Consider the following 19,999-nt stretch of genomic DNA (forward strand, 5'->3'; position numbering starts at 1 on the left):
GAAACTTGAAAGGGTTCAAAAAAGATTTACAAGGATGTTGCCAGGGTTGGAGGATTTGAGCTATAGGGAGCAGCTGAACAGGCTGAGGTTATTTTCCCTGGAGTGTCAGAGGCTGAGGGGTGACCTTATAGAGGTTTACAAAATTATGAGGGGCATGGGTAGGGTAAATAGACAAAGTCTTTTCCCTGAGGTGGGGGAGTCCAAAACTAGAGGGCATAGCTTTAGGGAGGGAGGGGAAAGATATAAAAGGGACTTAAGGGGCAACTTTTTCACGGAGAGGGTGGTAAGTGTGTGGAATGAGCTGCCAGAAGAAGTGGTGGAGGCTGGTACAATTGCAATATTTAAGAGATATCTGGATGGTTAGATGAATAGAAATGGTTTGGAGGGATATGGGCCGGGTGCTGGCAGATGGGACTAGATTGGGTTGGGATATCTGGTCGGCATGGACAAGTTGGACTGAAGGTTCTGTTTCAGTGCTGTATATCTGTATGACTCTATGACTCTATAACACCCTTTCAAACAGCCTTGTGAGTGTCCCTAGATCCCAAGAAATACACTGGCTCAAGAAGACAGCTTCCATAACCTATATTATATATTCATTTATGGGTTGTGGGAAACACCGGCCTGGCCAGCATTTATTGCTCATCCCTAATTGCCCATGGGGCAGTTAAGAGTAAACCACATTGCTTTCGCTCTGGAGTCACATGTAGACCAGAGCAGGTAAGGATGGCAGTTTCCTTCCAAAAAGGATATTAGTGATCCAGTTGTGTTTTTTTTCCTGACAATGGATTCATGGTCATCATTAGTCTCTTAATCCTAAATTTCTTTTTCTATTGATTTCAAATTCCATTATCTGCTATGGCAGGATTCAAACCAAGGTCCCCAGAACATTACCAGGGTCTCTGGAGTAACAGTCCAGCAATAATATCACTAGGTCATCGCCCCCCAACCCGCTTCACCAAGGCAATTAAAAGTGGACAATAAATGCTGACCCAGCCAATGATACCTACACAACACAAACAAATAAAACAAATCTCTTTTCTGGCAGCAGGTGACAAACTGGTTCCCCCACCATATCATTTTCAAACTTCAATATCCTTTTTCCCAAGGAGTGGTCTGTCAGTTTTGGTTCCATTGATTAAGAGTCAATGGACTCAAAACATTAGCTGTGCTTTCTTTCCACAGATGTATCCAGACCTGAGTTTTGCCAGTTGGGTCCATTTACATCCATCTTTTACCCACTGAGTTTTAATGTTTGTTTTTTCCCAGGGTGATAGAAAGAGAGATACGCCAGCTGGAAATGATATAGTCTTTCCTGTGTTCACCTATCCTCAAGCAAAGGAATGCCTTAATTTGCCAGATGATTGCGAATGCCCATATGTAATTGAGCATTTTCTTGATACTTAGGACGGACTAAAGCTCAAATATCAGAGATCACATGATATGAAGTGGCTATTTTAATAGTCTGTCCTCCCAATTTTTAAAAACTAATTGTTTGAAAGTTCATAATATACTACAGCATGATGATACATATTTAGATTGATAAATAGTCATTCGATAGTATAGAACTTGGGTTTCCTGAAAAAAGACACGTTATGTCAATGTTTTTCATGTTGTATTCATCAAAACATTTAACAAAAACACCAATATTGAGCAATATCAACAGTCAGACCGTCGGAGAGGGCAGTGCTGATTGGTTGGTAAGTGGGCTCATTGGTGAAGATGTTGTCATGGAGAATGCTTAAGTTAATGACAATTGACAGTCAATAACTAAACTTTCTTTAAGTTGTTTAAGGCAGTTTGACTCTGATTGGTCAAAGTATTGGAAAGTAAACCAGCAAATGGCTGTCATCTACTTTGTGGAGTACGCATATTAATTTCTCATTGCCACTATTCGTACCTTCTTGCTTCCTTGTGTTATTTTACAATCAGACCTGGTGGTGACCTGAATTACTGTCTGAGTGCCAGAAAAGTAAGGTATGGTTAAATCACTGTGGTATCATGAGTCTTTTGAGATCAATGCAAGGATTGTTCTCAGGCTTCTGGAGGGCAGACATAATCCTTCTCTCCTGACAGCAAAACTTTACTTGTCTGGACAATTCCAGCAAAAACTTTGTTAATAATTATTTGAAAACACATAGTTTAGTCCCTTTATGTATAGAAAGAAGGAACTTACTTATATATAGCTACTTCCAGACTTTGTCATGATTCCAACATAGTTCAAAGCTGAAGAATTGCTTTTTAAGTGGATTCAGTCATGCGGGTTAGTTAGCTGGACAGCTGGTTTGCAATTTACAGTAATTCCAACAGTGTGGAGTCAATTTCTGCATCAGCTGAGGTTACCATGAAGGACTGTCCTGCTCAACTTCTCCCCTGACCTAATGCGTGGTGACCTTCAGTTTAAACCACCACTAATTGCCTCAGAGAAAACAGCCCTAAGGTCTTGTAGCCTGGGGGAAACATAATTTGAAGTGAAGGGCACTCCAACCAGGATTTTTCAACATACACTTTTCTTCCATGTCACCAGTTATCTCCCCACCTGTCCTGTGCTGAAGTCACGAGTTCTTTACCATACAATTATCCTGCCAATGACTGGCACCTCCTTTGCTTCAGTAGTATTCTTATCAGGACTTTGTGCTTGTGTGGATAGAGGAGTCGTAGGTGGTGGGGTTAGTCACTGAGACTGACTGGAACATTTGTTCTGCTGTCATTCCTACAATCAGATAATTCAGCACAGGCCGGGAATCAATACAGACAGCTCTGTGACTTATTTCTTCAATATGTTGAGCCACAAAGAAACACTAGATCTGGTTAATCTTTATTCCAATCTATATATTTAATTACCATCAGTGGTTGGGATTTGCATGATCTGACCAATCCCAAAGCCAAATTCTATTGAAACATTAATTTAAAAAAGGATACATTCACATTTCTGAACATTTTACATTTTGTTTACCCCAGGCCAGGAGTAGTAGGCTAAATGCGAGTATAAAGGGCTTTGACTACTCTTTACAGCTTCTTTACTGCAGTATTTAATATATATCTTTTTGACACATCAGACATCATGAAGTCTCAGACTGAGGCATCCAATTTTGTGTCAAATTATAGTTATATTATATATTGCTAATTCAGTAAAGTCTATGAGTTGAATTTGATCAATGATCCAGACAGTTCGTGGACAAGAAACATAATTCTATCAATTTGGTTGAAAATAAGTGAACAAAAATAACACCTTGCCACTTAGTAAAGGGTGTTTACTTTTATAGAATAATGATGCAGTGACAAGATATATTAATTTAGATAGATTGAGACACATTTGAGTGACAGTTGAGTGAGGCAAGGGGTAAGTCATTTTGGAATGAAAACAAAACATACTTCTTCAAAAAATTAAATTGTCTCAAATTCTGGCAAAGATATCAAAATCAATTAGAGGTTATCTGAGTCCATTTTGGATATGCCATTCCTCTGTTCACATGGAGGGAGCAGAAATCCATTCAATCATGATCTCAATTGCTTATCTTGAAAGCATTTCAATGATATCCCTATATTGCATTCATTGGAATATGTAAAGGAATCTATAAAACATTTTTCCACTCCTCAAAATAACATATCTCCCAATGATAATTTTACTTGCCAAAAAACTCAGCTAGCTCATTTCTTACATATGAGGGTAAGAAATCATTATTCAAATTCAATCAACATGAGCAAATTAATGACATTCAACAATTTAATCTGACACATCCGTGCAAGCAAGTTGACAAGCAATTCCCATTTGCTACCGATTGCAGATTCAAACAGACAGTTAGAGACACTGTCTGCTTGCCTCCGATCGCTGACTTCATTCTCACCCAAGGGTTATTGGATGAAAAGCTTGGACGGCTACAGATGTTAACTAAAATGAACCCAAGCAATCCCAATCCATTTCCTCTGTGCCCCACGGCATAAATCCACTCTCACTTTTGCATTAAGTGCTACTAAATTGTCAGTCTCACTCACAAGACTGGGAGGGATGAGAAAATGTTGCACTGGTGCTGTCATGGCACTTTTCATGTTCAGGTCAATACAGCCTGCTGTGGGCGTCAGTGAATAAAGTATTATAAGTGACCAAATCTGAAATATTCCTGACTGACCTATGCCTGACTATTGGTGCAATTAGATAAATTGCTGCATGAAAACAGTTGAAAGCCAATTTACATATTGACTCTTGGAATGGTGCCATATGGTATATAGGCTAAATGTCGTCATAACTGCACGCAGCAGTAACACTGAGCAGTGTCTGAGGCAGCCAGTTATCTGAAAGTAGTCTTGTTCTTAGGCACAGAATCAACCCTTCCCTTGACGATATAAATAAAGATGCTGCAGCACATCGGATAAAGGAGTGAACAAAACAAACTGCAGGTCACAGGGACTGAGCTGAACTAAAGATAACAAATTACTTTGAAGCTGAAAACTGTGACTGATGGTGCTTCTGCTGAAAGCACTGAAACATGCCAAGTTTTTTTTTAAACTATTAAATATCACGGACATTCAGGTGTAGTAAAAAATACATTTTTATGATCAACATAATAGCAAATATCTATCGATCCACCCTACAATGAAGTTCTAAGCAAAGGAGATTCAAGATTTGCAAGCAATTAATATCACAAATATTAATATTAAAATTTTACAACTATTAATCAACGTTAAAAATGATTAGAGTTTTACATAAAATGTGCAAAATGACAAGGATCATAATTATGTTTTATTCTGTATTGCACCTAACACAGCAGGAGACAAAGGTCACCCCCTCTAAAGGGGAATCCCAGCAGCTGTGATCCGAATGCAAAAACAACTTCGAGTTTAAAGACTGAAGAGGTTGAAGAATCTCCATTTTAAAGTACTCTCTCCATTATTTAACTGTCATGGTATCCTGCTGCTGATTTCAAGTTGAAAAAATATTGATTATCCCTCCAACTGTGGGAGCCTGCCTGTTTGCCATCTTTGAATGGACAGCAAGACTGCTTGGCGGCCATTAATTGGCCACTCAGAGGAAATTCTCATTGTATAGCTGTTCCTCACGCAAAGTTCAGCTTCTAAAGCCCACTGGAGTCTAATGCTGAGATTCAGAGGCCCTTGAGTACAATTCTGCTCAGAGCTTTAATAACTTGAAGCAGAAATTATTCAGCAAAACAGGGTTAGATTTAGCAGTTGCAACAAAGTTCTGAAAAGGTAGAGAGCCCTGCAACTCTCTAAGAAATGCACTCAGATCAGACAAAACTCAAGACATAGTTTATATGCAACCGCAGAGATGTGCCCATCCAAAAGGCAGTGCTTCAGAAGAAACCAACAGGTCTGCTTATTAAACTACATGCATCTAGAGAATTGTCCTTCTTTCTCTGCTCTATGCCTCTGTACTAGCTTCACGCCAAGAAGCTCAACCACTTTCAGTTGATCCACCTTCAGAAACTCAGATGGCAGGGCTGAATATTAGGCATGGAGGTGTTTACCTGAGCTGGCCTGCCAAACATCCTCATCACATTGTAACAGTCACAGCTGAGTTGGTCTGGTGGCCAGATGGAATTGATGGTAACAGATGGAATTGAGTCTGGGTTGCCTTCACATGGTGATCAAAGGAAGCACTACAAGGATGGCTTCACTTAGGAGTTTGGATGCTGCCTTTGACAGGGGAATGTTCACACAGCACCACTGCACTTGCACAATAACATAGAAGTTTGCCCTCCTTCAAAAGCATGTGCGTATCCGATGCAGAGATAAAGCACAAGGAAAGGAAATCCTGAATCAACAACTTATTCAACATTCAGTCATTTGCAGAAGGCTCTCTGAATAGAGGCTGATCTATGTAGTCACCTATGTACCCACCAGAACCACAGCATACACCCAGGATGATGAATATGGACACCTTTGGCTTGAAGGACAATGAAGAGTGCATGTGCCAGTAGCGTTGATAATAATCAGTTTAAAGCACCAGCTACTTTTTTTTGCCATCATCTGCCTGTTAATTCAAACATTACTTACAGCAAAAGTTTTAAGGTAGTGACTGAACAGTCATTTTGGAGTAGAAACTTTGGGTTTACTGTATTTTACTGAGTGTCAATTTCATTGAGTTTCATGAGACAGTTTCTGTCAGGCCTCGTGACACTTTCCACCATATTCTCCAAAACTCACCTCATTAACTATCTACCAGTGACCCTATCACCGGGTGCTAGCACAATTCTATAATCTTGCTGCATCTGGAAAAACTTGTAACTCATCGGGTATGCGAGAAGAGACTGGCATTCATGCTGACTGTATCATCTTAAAAAGGACATAGTGCATCTCCTGATACAGAGTCAGAACTGTCCTGCATGGTACTTGACTTTTGCCCTGGACATGACAGATAAGGGATCTTGGCTCTCTACTTTGCAGACAGGCACTTGGTGACCTGGTGGATGGAGTGATACTGAACAGGGATACTCTCTAACCCCAGCACCCCACACGATAAGACCCTACCAGCCTGGTTTGTGGATGCCACCGAAGTCAATATGGATTCAGCCATCTGTGAGAATGCTCAGCAGAGAGGCAGGGTAGACGCCACATCCTTCTCCCTGCTACCTTACATACACTTCCCCTCTGTTACTGCACCAACCTCTCAATCAAGCTCATGCTCTAGCACTCTCACTATTACATGTAACATCTTCCCTCATGTGCACTCACCTCCTCCATCTATCCCTGCATGGCTTCTGTATTGCCTATTCCCTCACTTGGGACACCTCACTAGTTTTCACCCAGCAGCATTCACACTAACAGCAGCTTTGTCCCCCTTTCTCCTCCCTCAGTGCTTCCTTTCAGTCTGAGAAAAAAAACAACCCATAACAGGGCAGAAAAAAGCCAGTTGCGTGGAGTGCTACCCAATATTCAGTTCCTCACCCCCATGAGAGGAACCTGCCCTGACCATCCTAAGTGGCCAATTGACCAAGTCCACACCTCTGGAGTGGTTTTGGAGGCCCTTGACTTAGTGTGCTTAGATCCCCTGACTGAAGGCTATCTCCCTTGACCTGACTGAGGACTAATAACAATCATGGTAAGTCTCCTGCCTCTGACTGTTGTGCTAAATGTCAAGTCAAGCCAGATATAGTGTGAGCCAGTGGCTCTGACCGGGAGGCAAAATGACAAGGCATGGATGCTGTGAAAATCCAGTTCGGCTCAGGATGAGGGGGCACTAATAGAGCAAGCAAACAGCCTTTATAAGCAGCCTGGTCCAGAGTGCGAGCTGGGTGCCTGTACCACGTGCTAGCATTTTAATGCAGGTTTCCAAACTGTAGCAGCATCCTGCATGTTTGTACCATGGGGTACCATGAGGGTTTTGAGAAGCTGGCATTTTTTTATGGATAGGTGGATTGAAGATGGCAGTTGCCCTGAGACATTGTTGCCATGTGCCCACTTTTGCAGCCTGGAGAAGCAAGCTGCGAGCTGAATTCCTCTAACACCAATTTCATGGCAGAAATTGATGGTGTCGAGGGGCTGCTAACAAGCAATAATCCCTATTCGTTCGCCACTTGCTGCTCACAAGTGAGATCCTCGTGAGTTCAATGCCTGAAATGTGACAAGTTGCTCTCAATACACTGTGCAGAAAAGGCTTTCCCAACTTCTCATGTTATTATCCTAGATTTCCCACCGTGGCCCATGTTATTCAGGACCCTTTGAGATTCTTGCCCACTGTCTCTGTTTCTTGTTCCACAGGATTGACCAGACCTGCTGAGTTTTTCAGCACTTTGTTATTATTGCACAGCTAGTGAAGGTTGGGCTCATAAGACTTCACCAAATTAACTTGTGGTCGGCCAGTGACTGTAAATATAGATGATGAGTTGTTAGAAATTATTTGAAGAAGAAAGAAACCATTTCATCACACTCCAAGAAAAGCTAAAAACGAGGTTCACGAGAGTTCAGCTATCTGCTATTTATCTGCCAGGAAAATAGATGCAACTTGCCGCTAACACAAAGAGAATGTATTTGTTTTTTAGCGTGAAGGACAAGCTGCAGTTGAAAATCAGTGACAGTCAAGATGAGCAACACTGGATGTGGGATATTAAGCCACATAATGCAAGAAATGAAAGGCTTCAAATTCTGAAGACCTTATCTTGAATGATTGACCATCCAGCAAACAGCAGTAGCAAGCTTTGTGATTCCATTCTTCTATTTAATAAATGATCTTAATATCCAGCATGACACCCTGTTTCAGGGAAGACGAGTAGTTACTCTGTATGCAATGAGAACGGACATGATGCAGCACACCTATTCTTCCCAACTTGGTTCATTGTGTAAGTCATGCATTTCTCTTAACAACTATGTCTTGTGTATAACTTCAATCACATCTCTAATGAAACAAAACCTTGTGTGTTCTCTGAGTGGAACAATAGGACAAAGGATGAGAACTGTCCCTCCAGTTCTTGTATATGATGCTCCAGTGATCACGAGTTGGGTACTATTTTCTCAGAAGATAGTAAATAGGATACAGTCAAGCCAAAGTGGTTTGATGCCTTCTTTTTATTTATTCATTTTGTGGGATGTGGGCATCACTGGCTGGGCCAGCATTTATTGCCCATCTTTAGTTGCCCTTCAGAAGGTGGTGGTGGTGAGCTGCTTTGTCGAACTGCTGCAGTCCACCTGCTGTGGGTTGACTCAGATTGCCATTCGGGAGGGAATTCCAGGATTTTGACCCAGCAACAGTGAAGGAACGGTAATAAATTTCCAAGTCAGGGTGGTGAGTGGCTTGGAGAGAAACTTGAAGATGGTGGTGTTTCCATGTATTTGATGCTCTTGTCCTCTGGATAGATGTAGTTGTGGGTTTGGAAGATATTTCTAAGGATCTTGTACATAGTACACACTGCTGCTACTTAGTGTCGGTGGTGGAGGGAGTGGATACAATGGCAATCAAGTGGGTTGCTTTGTCCTGGACATGCCCACCAAACAACCCCACTGTCCTGTGGCTGACGATTTCAACTCCCTGCTCCCCTTCTCCATCAAGGAAATCCAAGTCCTGGGTCTCCTCCACTGCCAAATCAAAGCCATGCGCCAACTGGAGGAAGAATGCCTCATTTTCCACCTTGGGACATGGCATCAATATCGACTTTCCAAATCTCCCTTTCTCTCACCTCATCACAGATCCAACCCTCCAACTCGGCACTGCCCTTTTGACCTGTCCTATCTGTCCATCTTCCTTCCCACCTATCTGGTTCACTTTCCCCACCGACCTATCACAATTAACCCCCATCTGCATCCACCTATCACTTTCCCACTTACCTTCAATCCCAGCCCCACCCCACTATTTATCTCTCATTCTCCTTCCCCTCCACATTCCTGATGAAGGGTTTATGCTCAAAACATTGACTCTCTTGCTCCTTAGATGCTGCCTGACCTACTGTGCTTTTCCAGCACCACCCTTTTCGACTCGGATTCTCCAGCATCTGTAATCCTCACTTTCTCCACGGGGTCAAATGTTTTGAATGTCATTGGGTCTGCACTCATCCAGACAAGTGGGGAGTATTCCATTACATTCCTGATTTGTTCTTTATACATGGTGGACAGGCTTTTAGGAGTCGGCGGTGAGTTACCCGCCACTATATTCCTAGCCTCTGACCTGTCCTTGTCGCCACTGTGTTTAAGTATACAAAGGGAACCTCAATTATCCGAAGGATGTGGGCATGGAGTATTTTGTTTGCTAAAACAAATTTTGGATAATTGAATGTCAGTTAACATAGTTTAGCTGAGCATTAGGATCTTGCAATCTTGTTGGATAATCTGATATTCAGATAATCAAATGCTGGATAATCGAGGTTCCTCTGTATAGTGGGGATTCAGCGATAGTAACACCGTTGAATATCAAGGGGTGGTGGTAAGATTGTCTCTTGTTGATGAAGGTCATAGCCTGGCATTTGTGTGGCGTGGATGTTACTTGCCACTTGTCAGCCCATGCCTGGATATTGTCCAGATCTTGTTGCATTTAGACACGGACTGCTTCAGTGCCTGTGGAGTTTCAAATGGTGCTGAACACTGAGCAATCATCAGTAAACATCCCCACTTCTGACTTTATGATGGAGGAAAGGTCATCGATGATGCAGCTGAAGATGGTTGGGCGTAGGATACCAAACTGACGAACTGCGGCAGAGATGTTCTGGAGCTGAGATGACTGATCTCGAACAACCAATTTGCAAGATAATGCATCACATCAGTAAGAAACATTTGACAACTCATTGTGCAACAATGGTATGGGTGATAATATCTTATTTATGGCTTCCTTCTGTGATGTCTTCATTCTGATAATCCCTATTATTTGCACAATAATTTGTGAAGCATTTGGACAGGGATATATTGTAAATATGGACTGGATTTTGGAGGAGTAGTAATCTCTTGCAGGTTGTCACTCCAGCCTTTCTTTCTGAAACTGCACTCTCAGAAATGTGGAGCCATTTTTCTATTCTGACAGTTCTCTCATCGTCTGGAAGAGCCAGGCGAACACTGTATTCTGAAATTTAAAGGTACCGACAGCCACTTTTATCAGTTGCTGTCAAATGATAAGTACGTATGGTAAGAGAGGCTAGGGTGCCAGTGAGGTAGCTTGTTAGATAAGCTGGATAGGTGCCAGTGTGCCAGGTTAGTAGGGTGGTGGGTGGGTAGGAGGTAGAATTCTAGCGTGCAAAACTAGGTAAGTGATGCAGTGATTACAGGATGGGTGGCAAAGAAAGGGCGGTCTGAAGGAATTTACTTGCAAATCTGTTCCTTTTCACCTTTTTCACATGCTGACTGCATTGGGCATATAATTGCACAGTTTTTGTTTCTCAAATTATGTCAAATTTATTTTGTTGTATAAGATAACGGTGAAAAATGGGTTATTGTTCATTTATATTGGCTCCAATCATTGTACTAATGTCATACACAGTCGAAGAGTGGGGTCAAGGCCTTCTACTCTAGCTTTTGAGGGAACAGATGTCTCTGCACCAGCACCCAAAGACTCTTTGTAGCAAAGTGGGATTAGCACACCTGGGAATCCCAAACTGATGAGGTTTTACACTGGTATGGCTCAGTATGGAAGTAATATGCTGCAGCTGCAGAATTGTTGGGTCTTTAGCTTTGTAGTCTATTGATGTCTTTTTTTCCAACAGAACCACAAGTATAGTTTCAGGTACTATTTACTTGGTTAACTAAGAAATGGAAAATACAAGTAAAAATGTGATAATGAGCATTTTTTTTGTATGATGATTGAAGGATAAAAATTATCCAGGGCACTAGAGATAATTCCTCTGCTCTTCATCAAAACAGTGCCATGGGATTCTTCCTATCTTGCAGGGCAACCATTGTGTGAGGTCTTAAAGATTGCACCTCCAACAGTGAAGCCTGCATTGGGTATCAGTCTTGATATTTGTGCTAAGTTTTGGATTGGAATTTGAATCTACTACTATCTATTTAGGAGCTGACAGTGTTATCAACTGAATGACAGCTGACACTGATAGATTAAGAATTTGAACATCAGAGGGAACATTTTCAGTTCGACGCTTTGAACAACATTGAAAAACAAAATGAACTAGAAAAGAATTTGGCTAAGTCGGAGGGTGTGAGGTAGAGCAATGAAAGCAGAGCCCTGCCTAAACTGCAATGTTAGTGTGTATGAATGGGAGTACCACCAGGAAAATGTTGGAATATGCAAGTTTGGAGGTCAAAAAGGGATTGTTGAGAGTTTCATTAGGGGTTAAGATAATCAAAACGTTAGAGACAGAAATAGGTATTCGTTATGACATGCGGGAAATAGCTTTTGCGGTTCAGTTCAGGTCCGTGTAGCACACAAGGTTACAAACACATTGGTTTAGCATGAGACATTTGCTGGAGTAAAGAATGGAAGTCAGTAGTGAAACTATACTCTTTTCAATGGGAGCTGTAGAGGAGAGATCCAGTTCTCCCAATCTTTATTTGTAAGAAACTGTAGCTCTTACACGATTTGAAATGAGCCAAGTGTGACCATGCAAGAATAGTCAAGAAAGGTGCAGTGAAATAGACCATAGTGGCATTGAGATGTATGTGGAAACGAATAAAGCTGCCAAAGAACAGCATATAAATTAGGCTTGAGCTGGTGACTGAAGAAAGATGATTGGGATGCTCCCAGGTTGACAGTGTGGAGTGAAAACAGAAATTACGGGAGATGTTATGCACAAAGGAGTATGCAAGGAATATCAGAATCAAGATGTTTGCATTTTATGATGTCTTGGTGGAGTAGTCTGTTCACACTGCTTCAAGCAGAAAGTGAGCAAAGAATGTTCAACATGATTTGTGGCCTGATCAAATGGAAGTAATGCAAGGATATCATTTCATTAAAATTAGCCAATGGATTTATGTAATTAAATTCTTACATGACATTTAAAGCAAATTTATTCATAACAATTTTGCCTTTTAACTGGCAAATAGGTGGGTCTGGGTAATCCAAGATGGAGGACGGGAAAAATTTCTGGCTGTGACAGCTGCTCCTTTTTTTGAGGTAGTTTAGGTGCTGGAGGTGATTTCCTCGAATTCCAGGAGCAGCAATTACTGTTCTATATGCTGTTGCATTGTTTTGAAACTTTGGAAAAAAAGTCAAAACAAGAGCAGTTTTAAAAGAGAGAAGAACAGACAAAGGAAGCACATGGTGAGGTCAGTGCAGGACAGAGAGAGAGAAAGAAACTGACACTGCCTTTGCTGTTTGAATTCATATTGCTGGACATCAGAGTGTGTCTGGGAAAATTAACAAACAGTGAAATTCATAAGTGATCTTGGAGAAACTCTTTTGGTGAAGTTCACAGCACAGTATCAGATAAATTACTTGTTTTAAGTGGCCTATAGAAAGTCTGCAGTAGTAACTAGAGTGGGTTCTTCCTTGATTATATGTTTTTTGAGATATGTCTCTTGATTAAACTTAAAATATAAGCCATAACTATTAATTTAACCTGGGGCAGTATTTTATAGAGGCATAAGATGGTGTTATTTTCTGGGTCTGTAGATTGTGAAGGAGTAAAATGGCCTTTAGTAGAGCGATATGTGCTTCTTGTCAGATGTGGGAGTTTAAAGAGAGTTTAAGGATTACTGCAGATTATACCTGCAATAAATGCTGTTGGTTGCGAATCTTATCAGATCGAATGGATCAGTTGGAGAGACAGTTAGAAGCAATGACGAATTTGCAACAGCAACAGTATGTGATGGATGGCAGTCATAAAAAGTTGGGCGGGGGGGGGGAGGAGTCTCAGATACAGTCACATAGATGGATTAACTCCAGGAAAGGTAAAAGAAATAGGCACCTAGTGCAGGTGTGTTCTGTGGCTATACCCATTTGAAACAGATATGCTATTTTGAAAAATGTAGGGAGTGATGGGTTCTCAGGTGAACGTAGCACGAACAACCAAGTTTCAGGTTTTGAGACTGGCTCTAATGCAATGAAGGGTACGTCGGGTTCCAAGAGATCAGTTGTGTTCGGGGATTCACTGGTGCGAGGTACAGACAGACATTTCTGTGGTCAACAGCAAAAAATCAGAATGGTGTGTTGCTTCCTTGGTGTCAGGATCAAAGATGTCTCAGAGAGAGTGCTGAATGTTCTCAAGGGGGAGAGGGGCCAGCAAGAGGTCATTGTCCACAATGGAATCAACGAAATAGGAAGGGAAAATGTTGAGATTCTGAAGGGAGATTACAGAGAGTTAGGCAGGAATTCAAAAAGGAAATCCTCGAGAGTAGTAATATTTGGATTACTCCAGTAGCTACTGAATGGTCTGTCTTTGCGAATCTCGAAGTTTCTTAACTTCCTAATTTTACAACTAAGTACACAAGCTAATGAATAAATTAACCATGCTAACAAGATCAAAGCTAATCCAATCTTTAAAGTGAAGCAAATGAAGATTGGCAAATCACTCCCTGGGGTGAAGAAACTATTGACTCCTAGCTGACAGGCAAACAGCAAGGTGCGAATTCCCATTAGCAGTATCAATATTAACATGGAGGTTGGTGAGAAGTATAATCCACAACAGTGGGAGGACTGGACAGATGACAGGTAGCAATTAGAGAAAGAGAAGGATAGGTTATTTCCTAAATCAATCGCAATTTGACACCTGAAATTTACCAAGGATGTTATTAACAAGAAAGCTCACTAAAAGAGATCAAACATACGATTTGATCATTACCATTGAACAGTTTGCTTGATAAGAACAATCAGTTAATAGATGCAGCTTCCTTAGCAGAATAGTATCCCTTTTAATATTTGTGTTGATTTTTCCAAGATCATTTCAAGTTATTGGCTTTATTATTAGATAAGTTTCTTCAAACAAGAAACAGCTTGATGAAATACAGTGTTAGTTTAAAAATAGAACTGCTGTTTAGTTACCTTATGGAGCCTTTTCAGTAATCAATTCAAGTACTGTGTTAAAAATAGTCTTTAAAAAATGTTCCAGTCTGAAAAGCACAGCGTCTACTTAGCTAAGAGACAGGAAAATCAATACCTATGCATGTGGGCGGATCAGGCTGCCAGAAGAATCTATTGTCAATCTGGACACACGTGATGGTAGCTGTTCCTTGTAGGGCATATCCAGGGTCACATTGAAACACAATTGAATCTTGTGGCTCTCTGCTGTCTCCACTTCGAGTGCCATTCTGAGGAACCCCAGGGTCATTGCACGAAGTAGCTCTGGAAACTGTAACGGTACACAATAGTTAAAAATCATAGTCAACTAAGTTGCGGATCCTCTTTAATGCACACTACTGCAAGTTCCAAGAAGCATGCTTACCATACATGTCTGTCTTCATTTTTCAACCATTGAGTTTGATAACTGCTTTTACTATGTTGAAAAATGTGTGAGTGCACAGGGCTAGTACATTGAGATACCTTGAGGTGCTTAACATACCTGTGCTTCATAATGGGGTAGAACACATTTTTTAATTGCAATTTGATATGAAACAAAAATATATCTTGCAGGTATGCAAGTGTGACAAAAACAGTTGACTGAGATGGTTGTGACAAGACTACAGGAGTTTGCATGAGATTATTTAAAGTTTAAAATATTTTTCCGGTTTATTCCTGGCTTATGGGCATCAGTAAGGCCAGTCTTCTCACCCAACTCTAATCACTCTCAAAAAGGAAGTGGCAAGCTGCTTTCTTGAACTAGTGCAGTCCCTGTGCCGAAATTATTCCACAATGTCAGAAAGTAGAAAGTTGCAAGATTATGACATGGTAAAATAATTCAAGTTGGCACACTGTATGCATTAGAGAGGAATTTGGAAATTATCGTGTTTCCTGACCTGATCATTATATCTTTCTTCTGTTAGAAATGGTGGGGTTTAGAAGAATTGCCAAATGACTGTCTTTCAACCCTGGAAGTACTGAATACATTCACATATATATAAATATTTCAAGTCTTCCTGTATATGGCTTTTCGTGGAAACTTTATGGCAGATCCAGATAACAAAAAGGCAGATGTTATAGTGGAAGGAATAAGATATCTACTTGTTACCTACTTAGACTTCATCAAGACCTTTGACAAGGTGCCGGACAGGAGGGTCCTGAGCAAGATAGAGGCAAGGTTTTAGAGGCAAGGTGCTAGCATGGATCAAAGCTTGGCTCTCTGGCAGATAGCTCAGAGTGGGGATAAAAGGGTCTTTTTCAGGATGGCAGCTGGTGACAAGTAGCATTCTACAAGGGTCAGTGTTAGGACCACAACTTTTCACTTTATACATTAATGAACTGGATGAAGGAACTGAGGGCATTCTGGCTAAGTTTACAGATGATGCAAAGATAGATAGAGGGACATTGAGGAGGTGGGAAGGCTGCAGAAAGATTTGGACAGGTTAGGAGAGTGGGCAAAGAAGTGCCAGATGGTGTACAACATGAAAAAGTGTGAGGTCATAAGCTTTGGTAGGAAGAACAGAGGCATGAACTATTTTCTAAATAGGGAGAAAATTCAGAAGGTTGAAATGCAAAGAATCTTGGAAGTTCTAGTCCAGGACTTTTTCAATGTAACCTTGCAGGTTGAGTCAGAAATTAGGAAGGCAAATATAATGTTGGCATTTATTTTGAGAGGACTTGTAAATAAATGCAGGAATGTACTTCTGAGGTGCTATAATGCACCTGGTCAGTCCACATTTGCAGTATTGTGCATAGTTTTGGGCCTTATTGATCAGAAAGGATGTACAGGCGCTGGAGGAGGTTCAGAGGAGGTTCACGAGAATGGTCCCAGGAATGAAAGGCTGAAAATATAAGGAACTTTTGTGGCCTCTGGGTCTCTACCCGATGGAGTGTAGAAGGTTAAGGGGGGATCTAATTGAAACACAATACTGAATGGTCTGAACAGAGTAGATGTTGGGAAGATGTTTCCCTTGGTAGGAGAGACTAGGACCTGAGGGCACAGCCTTAGGAAGATCCTTCAGCACAGAGATAAGGAGAAACTTCTTCAGCCAGAGAGTGGTGAATCTATGGAATTCATTGCCACAGAAGGCTGTGGAGGCCAGGTCACTGAGTATATTTAAACTGAGATAGATGGGCTTTTGGTTGTCAAGGGGATGAAGGATTATGGGGAAAAAGTGGGAGAATGGGTTTGAGAAACTTTTCAGCCATGATTGAATGACTCAATGGGCTGAATGGCCTAATTTCTGCTTCTATGTATTTTGATCTTATGGTCTTATGTCAGCTCTGAAACAGGAGAATTTCAATTTTAAGACATGGGATTCTGCTCAGTTAAAATGCCTTCCATGTCTCACTCTGTGCCCATGAGAACTGTATTATATATACACAATGTCATGTTGTGGCTTGTTCTTCCCAAGTCTTTACGTTGTCAGAGTGACTCATGGATTTTTAAAGCCGCTATTCAGTTCTTGCCCCATTGGCTAAATTTCACAGATATGTAAATACGAGTGCTAGACATGGTCCATCTTTGAATTCAAACACAGCTGGCATACCTAATGCAAGCGCAGCATTGTCAGGAACACAATAAAAATGATTATGTATACTTTTTTTTGGTAAGGGGCTGTCTCACTTATCACACAACTGTGAATTTAATGATTGCTTTGGTTTGCTTCCTCTGTGCTTCAGGCGTGACTTAGCTTGTAGCGATGCAACAATTTGACAAGAAATTCACAAAGCAGACCTGTCATTTGGACTGGAAACTATCCAAAATGCTCCAGTTCTTTTATTTATTGAACATTCACTGAAACAGGATGTACTTACTTTAGTTTATCAACACAGCTGCTTCAAAACACCTTTTTTTTCATTTTAAAGGGGTATAGTTTTCACAAAAATGGGTTTGCCATTTGGTTGATGAGTAACCAATTATGAGAATATCATCAACAAGTACTTACTGAATCATATCACCCCAGTTAACTAATTCACCTCCTACACAATCTGGATGAGCAACTCCCCAAAATTACTCTCCTGATGATTTAAACGCAAAGAAATTTTGATGTTGAAATGTATTCTTAAAGGGGTCTTTTTCCTCCCCTCCTACACCATTGAGCTTTACTTGATTGTTCCACTCGTGTTGTCTATGATTGCCTTCCTCTTACAGGAGTGGAATGATCTTTTTCTGGTTTTTTGCTGGTATCAGGAGGTGGAGGAGAGAATTTCTTCATCTGTCTGGAAGCTACTACTAACAACATCTAAAAATGTGGGCACCACCGTGGCCATTAAATCATGTTCTGTCCCTCACCGGAGGGATGTATGGGCACAGGAGCCCATTAGATTGTCAAAGGTAAACAATTTCAGGCAATATAATTCTTAATTATCCATCCTGTCTGAGTGCATTATAAATCTGGCTTTAAATATGATATCTATTCAACAGAAGCAGGTACACTTGCTACGGTGGAAACACTACTGAACACCATTGAAAGGTGAACATTGACTCGTAAGCTCCTGAGACCACATTCAAGAGAGAACATTAGTCGATGACAGGCAGCAAAAGATTTCTCTCACTATTCATCATTTCCAACACTAAGAAAGTCGTAAAAAAAATGGCAGATTATTATCAACAGTGTTGTAATACTAGGTATCTGAACACAAACATAGTCTTGTTGTTAAATGTGATCAATAACATTTTATAGTCATCATATTTTGAAATGAATAAATGTCCCACCATTGGTGCAATTGCAGTGCAATTTCAAAAGGTCTTGTTTCTAGTGGGGAACACAGGCTTTTGAGGAGCACAACCTGGTGTTAGTGATTCTTCAGACTCATTCTCCCTTAAATGCTTTCTGTTGTTCTATTTCCTATTCATCATTTCCTCTTGCACTGCAAATGTACAATTTTAAATACTGCTAAAAGATTTAACTTGCTCACACAGAACCAAAACTTTTTAACAATTTTTATCGCACTGCATGTAGCTACTTTCAAATAATCAAGGTTCACAATGTCTTACACTACTGAAAGCAATCAGTTCACTTCCTTTCATCTTGCCTCCAATTAGAGTTCACCACATCCTAAGTGTCAGATAATGGGTAAGTCCCATTAGGCTAATGAATGGCATACACCATCAATGTTGCCTACTGACAAGAGGGACTCTTGGAATCAGTGTGGAGCCTGCAGACTTCCAGGAATTCTGTACCCTACTCTCTTTTGTGTAAACCGTAAATGGCAAATAAAGGTTGTTTCTCAAAAGTAAGAGGACAGAGGTGGACATGGGTACAAATGCAACGTTTAAAAGACATCTGGATAAGCACACGTATATAAAAGATTTGGAGGGTGTAGCAGGTAGGACGAGTTTAGTTAGGATTATGTTTGGCATGGACTGGTTGGACCAAAGGCTCTGTTTCCTAGCTGTATGACTCTATGATTATGATTCTTTCTTTATCCTTGGAATGACCTTATTACAATAAGTTGCATGAAAAACTAGCCAGATGGGATCCTTCCGCAATCCATTAAACTGGCCTGTATTCAATATTGGGTCCCTAGTATGACAGATGACATGGGAACAAAGGAACAGGAGTAGGCCATTTAGCCCATCAAAACTGCCCCACCAGACATACTATCCCATTGTTACAGGTAGTTTGAAATAAAATGTTACTTGTGAGGTGCTTATTTTTTCAGTGGTAGAATTGTTGTTCCGCCTTTGAAAACAATGCCAACTTTTGCAGCATTCATAGAATCACAGAATCCCTATTGTGTGGAAACAGGCCCTTCGGCGCAACAAGTCTACACCGACCCTCTGAAGAGCACCTCACCCAAATCCACTCCTCATTACTCTACATTTATTTCTGACTAATTCACCTAACCTACACATCCCTGAACATTATGGGCAATTTAACATGGCCAATTCACCTAACCTGCACATCTTTGGATTGTGGGAAGGAACCGGAGCACCCAGAGGAAACCCACACAGACACGGGGAGAATGTACAAACTCCACACAGACACTTGCCCGAGGCTGGAATCAAACCCGGATGCCTAGAGCTGTGAGGCAGCAGTGCTAACCACCATGCGACCCCTTTCTTCCTTGAAGACGTGGACATTAGTTTTTAAAAGAAGTTTCATTAAACATCTTTACTTGGAAATGAGAATGTCAAAGGGCAGAACTAAATGGATTGTTTTTTTTAAGATTAAAGGTTTAATCTGTTTGTGATGCAGTACTATGAAGCTGTCTACACAAAAGGCTAAGAAATCACTCACCTGTTCTATTATTTTCTAATGTGAGTTACATCTTGGTAAAAATGTATTGTCAGCATTTGGCTATCTTGCTATTAGGGATGCAGCAAATTCAACATTAGCTGTGGAACCTTTCAAACTGCAAGCAGGGTTTTGAGCTCCTTGTTGCCTTTCATTTACAATCTCATCCTCTGCCAATTTGTTATCTCTGTCCTTGGCCTCACATACTGTTCCAAAGAACCTGAACTTCAGTTCAAGAGTCAGCATCTCATTCCTCAATTAAGCATTTGACAATCTTCCAGATTCTACACAGAGTTTAACAGTTTCACAGTTACAATCAGTGCATCAACATTTTTTTAAGATAGCACCTATTGAGTCATGCCATTACTCCATT

The 19,999-nt window shown here is 40.8% G+C and overlaps 1 protein-coding gene across 2 annotated transcripts in view; it reads right to left on the reverse strand.

Annotated features, from left to right (window-relative positions):
* csmd2 (CUB and Sushi multiple domains 2) overlaps positions 1–19,999 on the reverse strand; it is a 1,704,811-nt gene that overhangs the window by 286,543 nt on the left and 1,398,269 nt on the right. For both annotated transcript variants that reach the window (XM_043717868.1, XM_043717867.1), the window contains one exon: positions 14,484–14,675. In XM_043717868.1, coding sequence (XP_043573803.1) covers positions 14,484–14,675 — 192 coding nt within the window. The remainder of the gene's footprint in view (positions 1–14,483; positions 14,676–19,999) is intronic.

The sequence above is a fragment of the Chiloscyllium plagiosum genome, chromosome 27 (genome assembly GCF_004010195.1).
Source record: "Chiloscyllium plagiosum isolate BGI_BamShark_2017 chromosome 27, ASM401019v2, whole genome shotgun sequence".
In the NCBI taxonomy this organism is placed as follows: Eukaryota; Metazoa; Chordata; class Chondrichthyes; order Orectolobiformes; family Hemiscylliidae; genus Chiloscyllium; species Chiloscyllium plagiosum.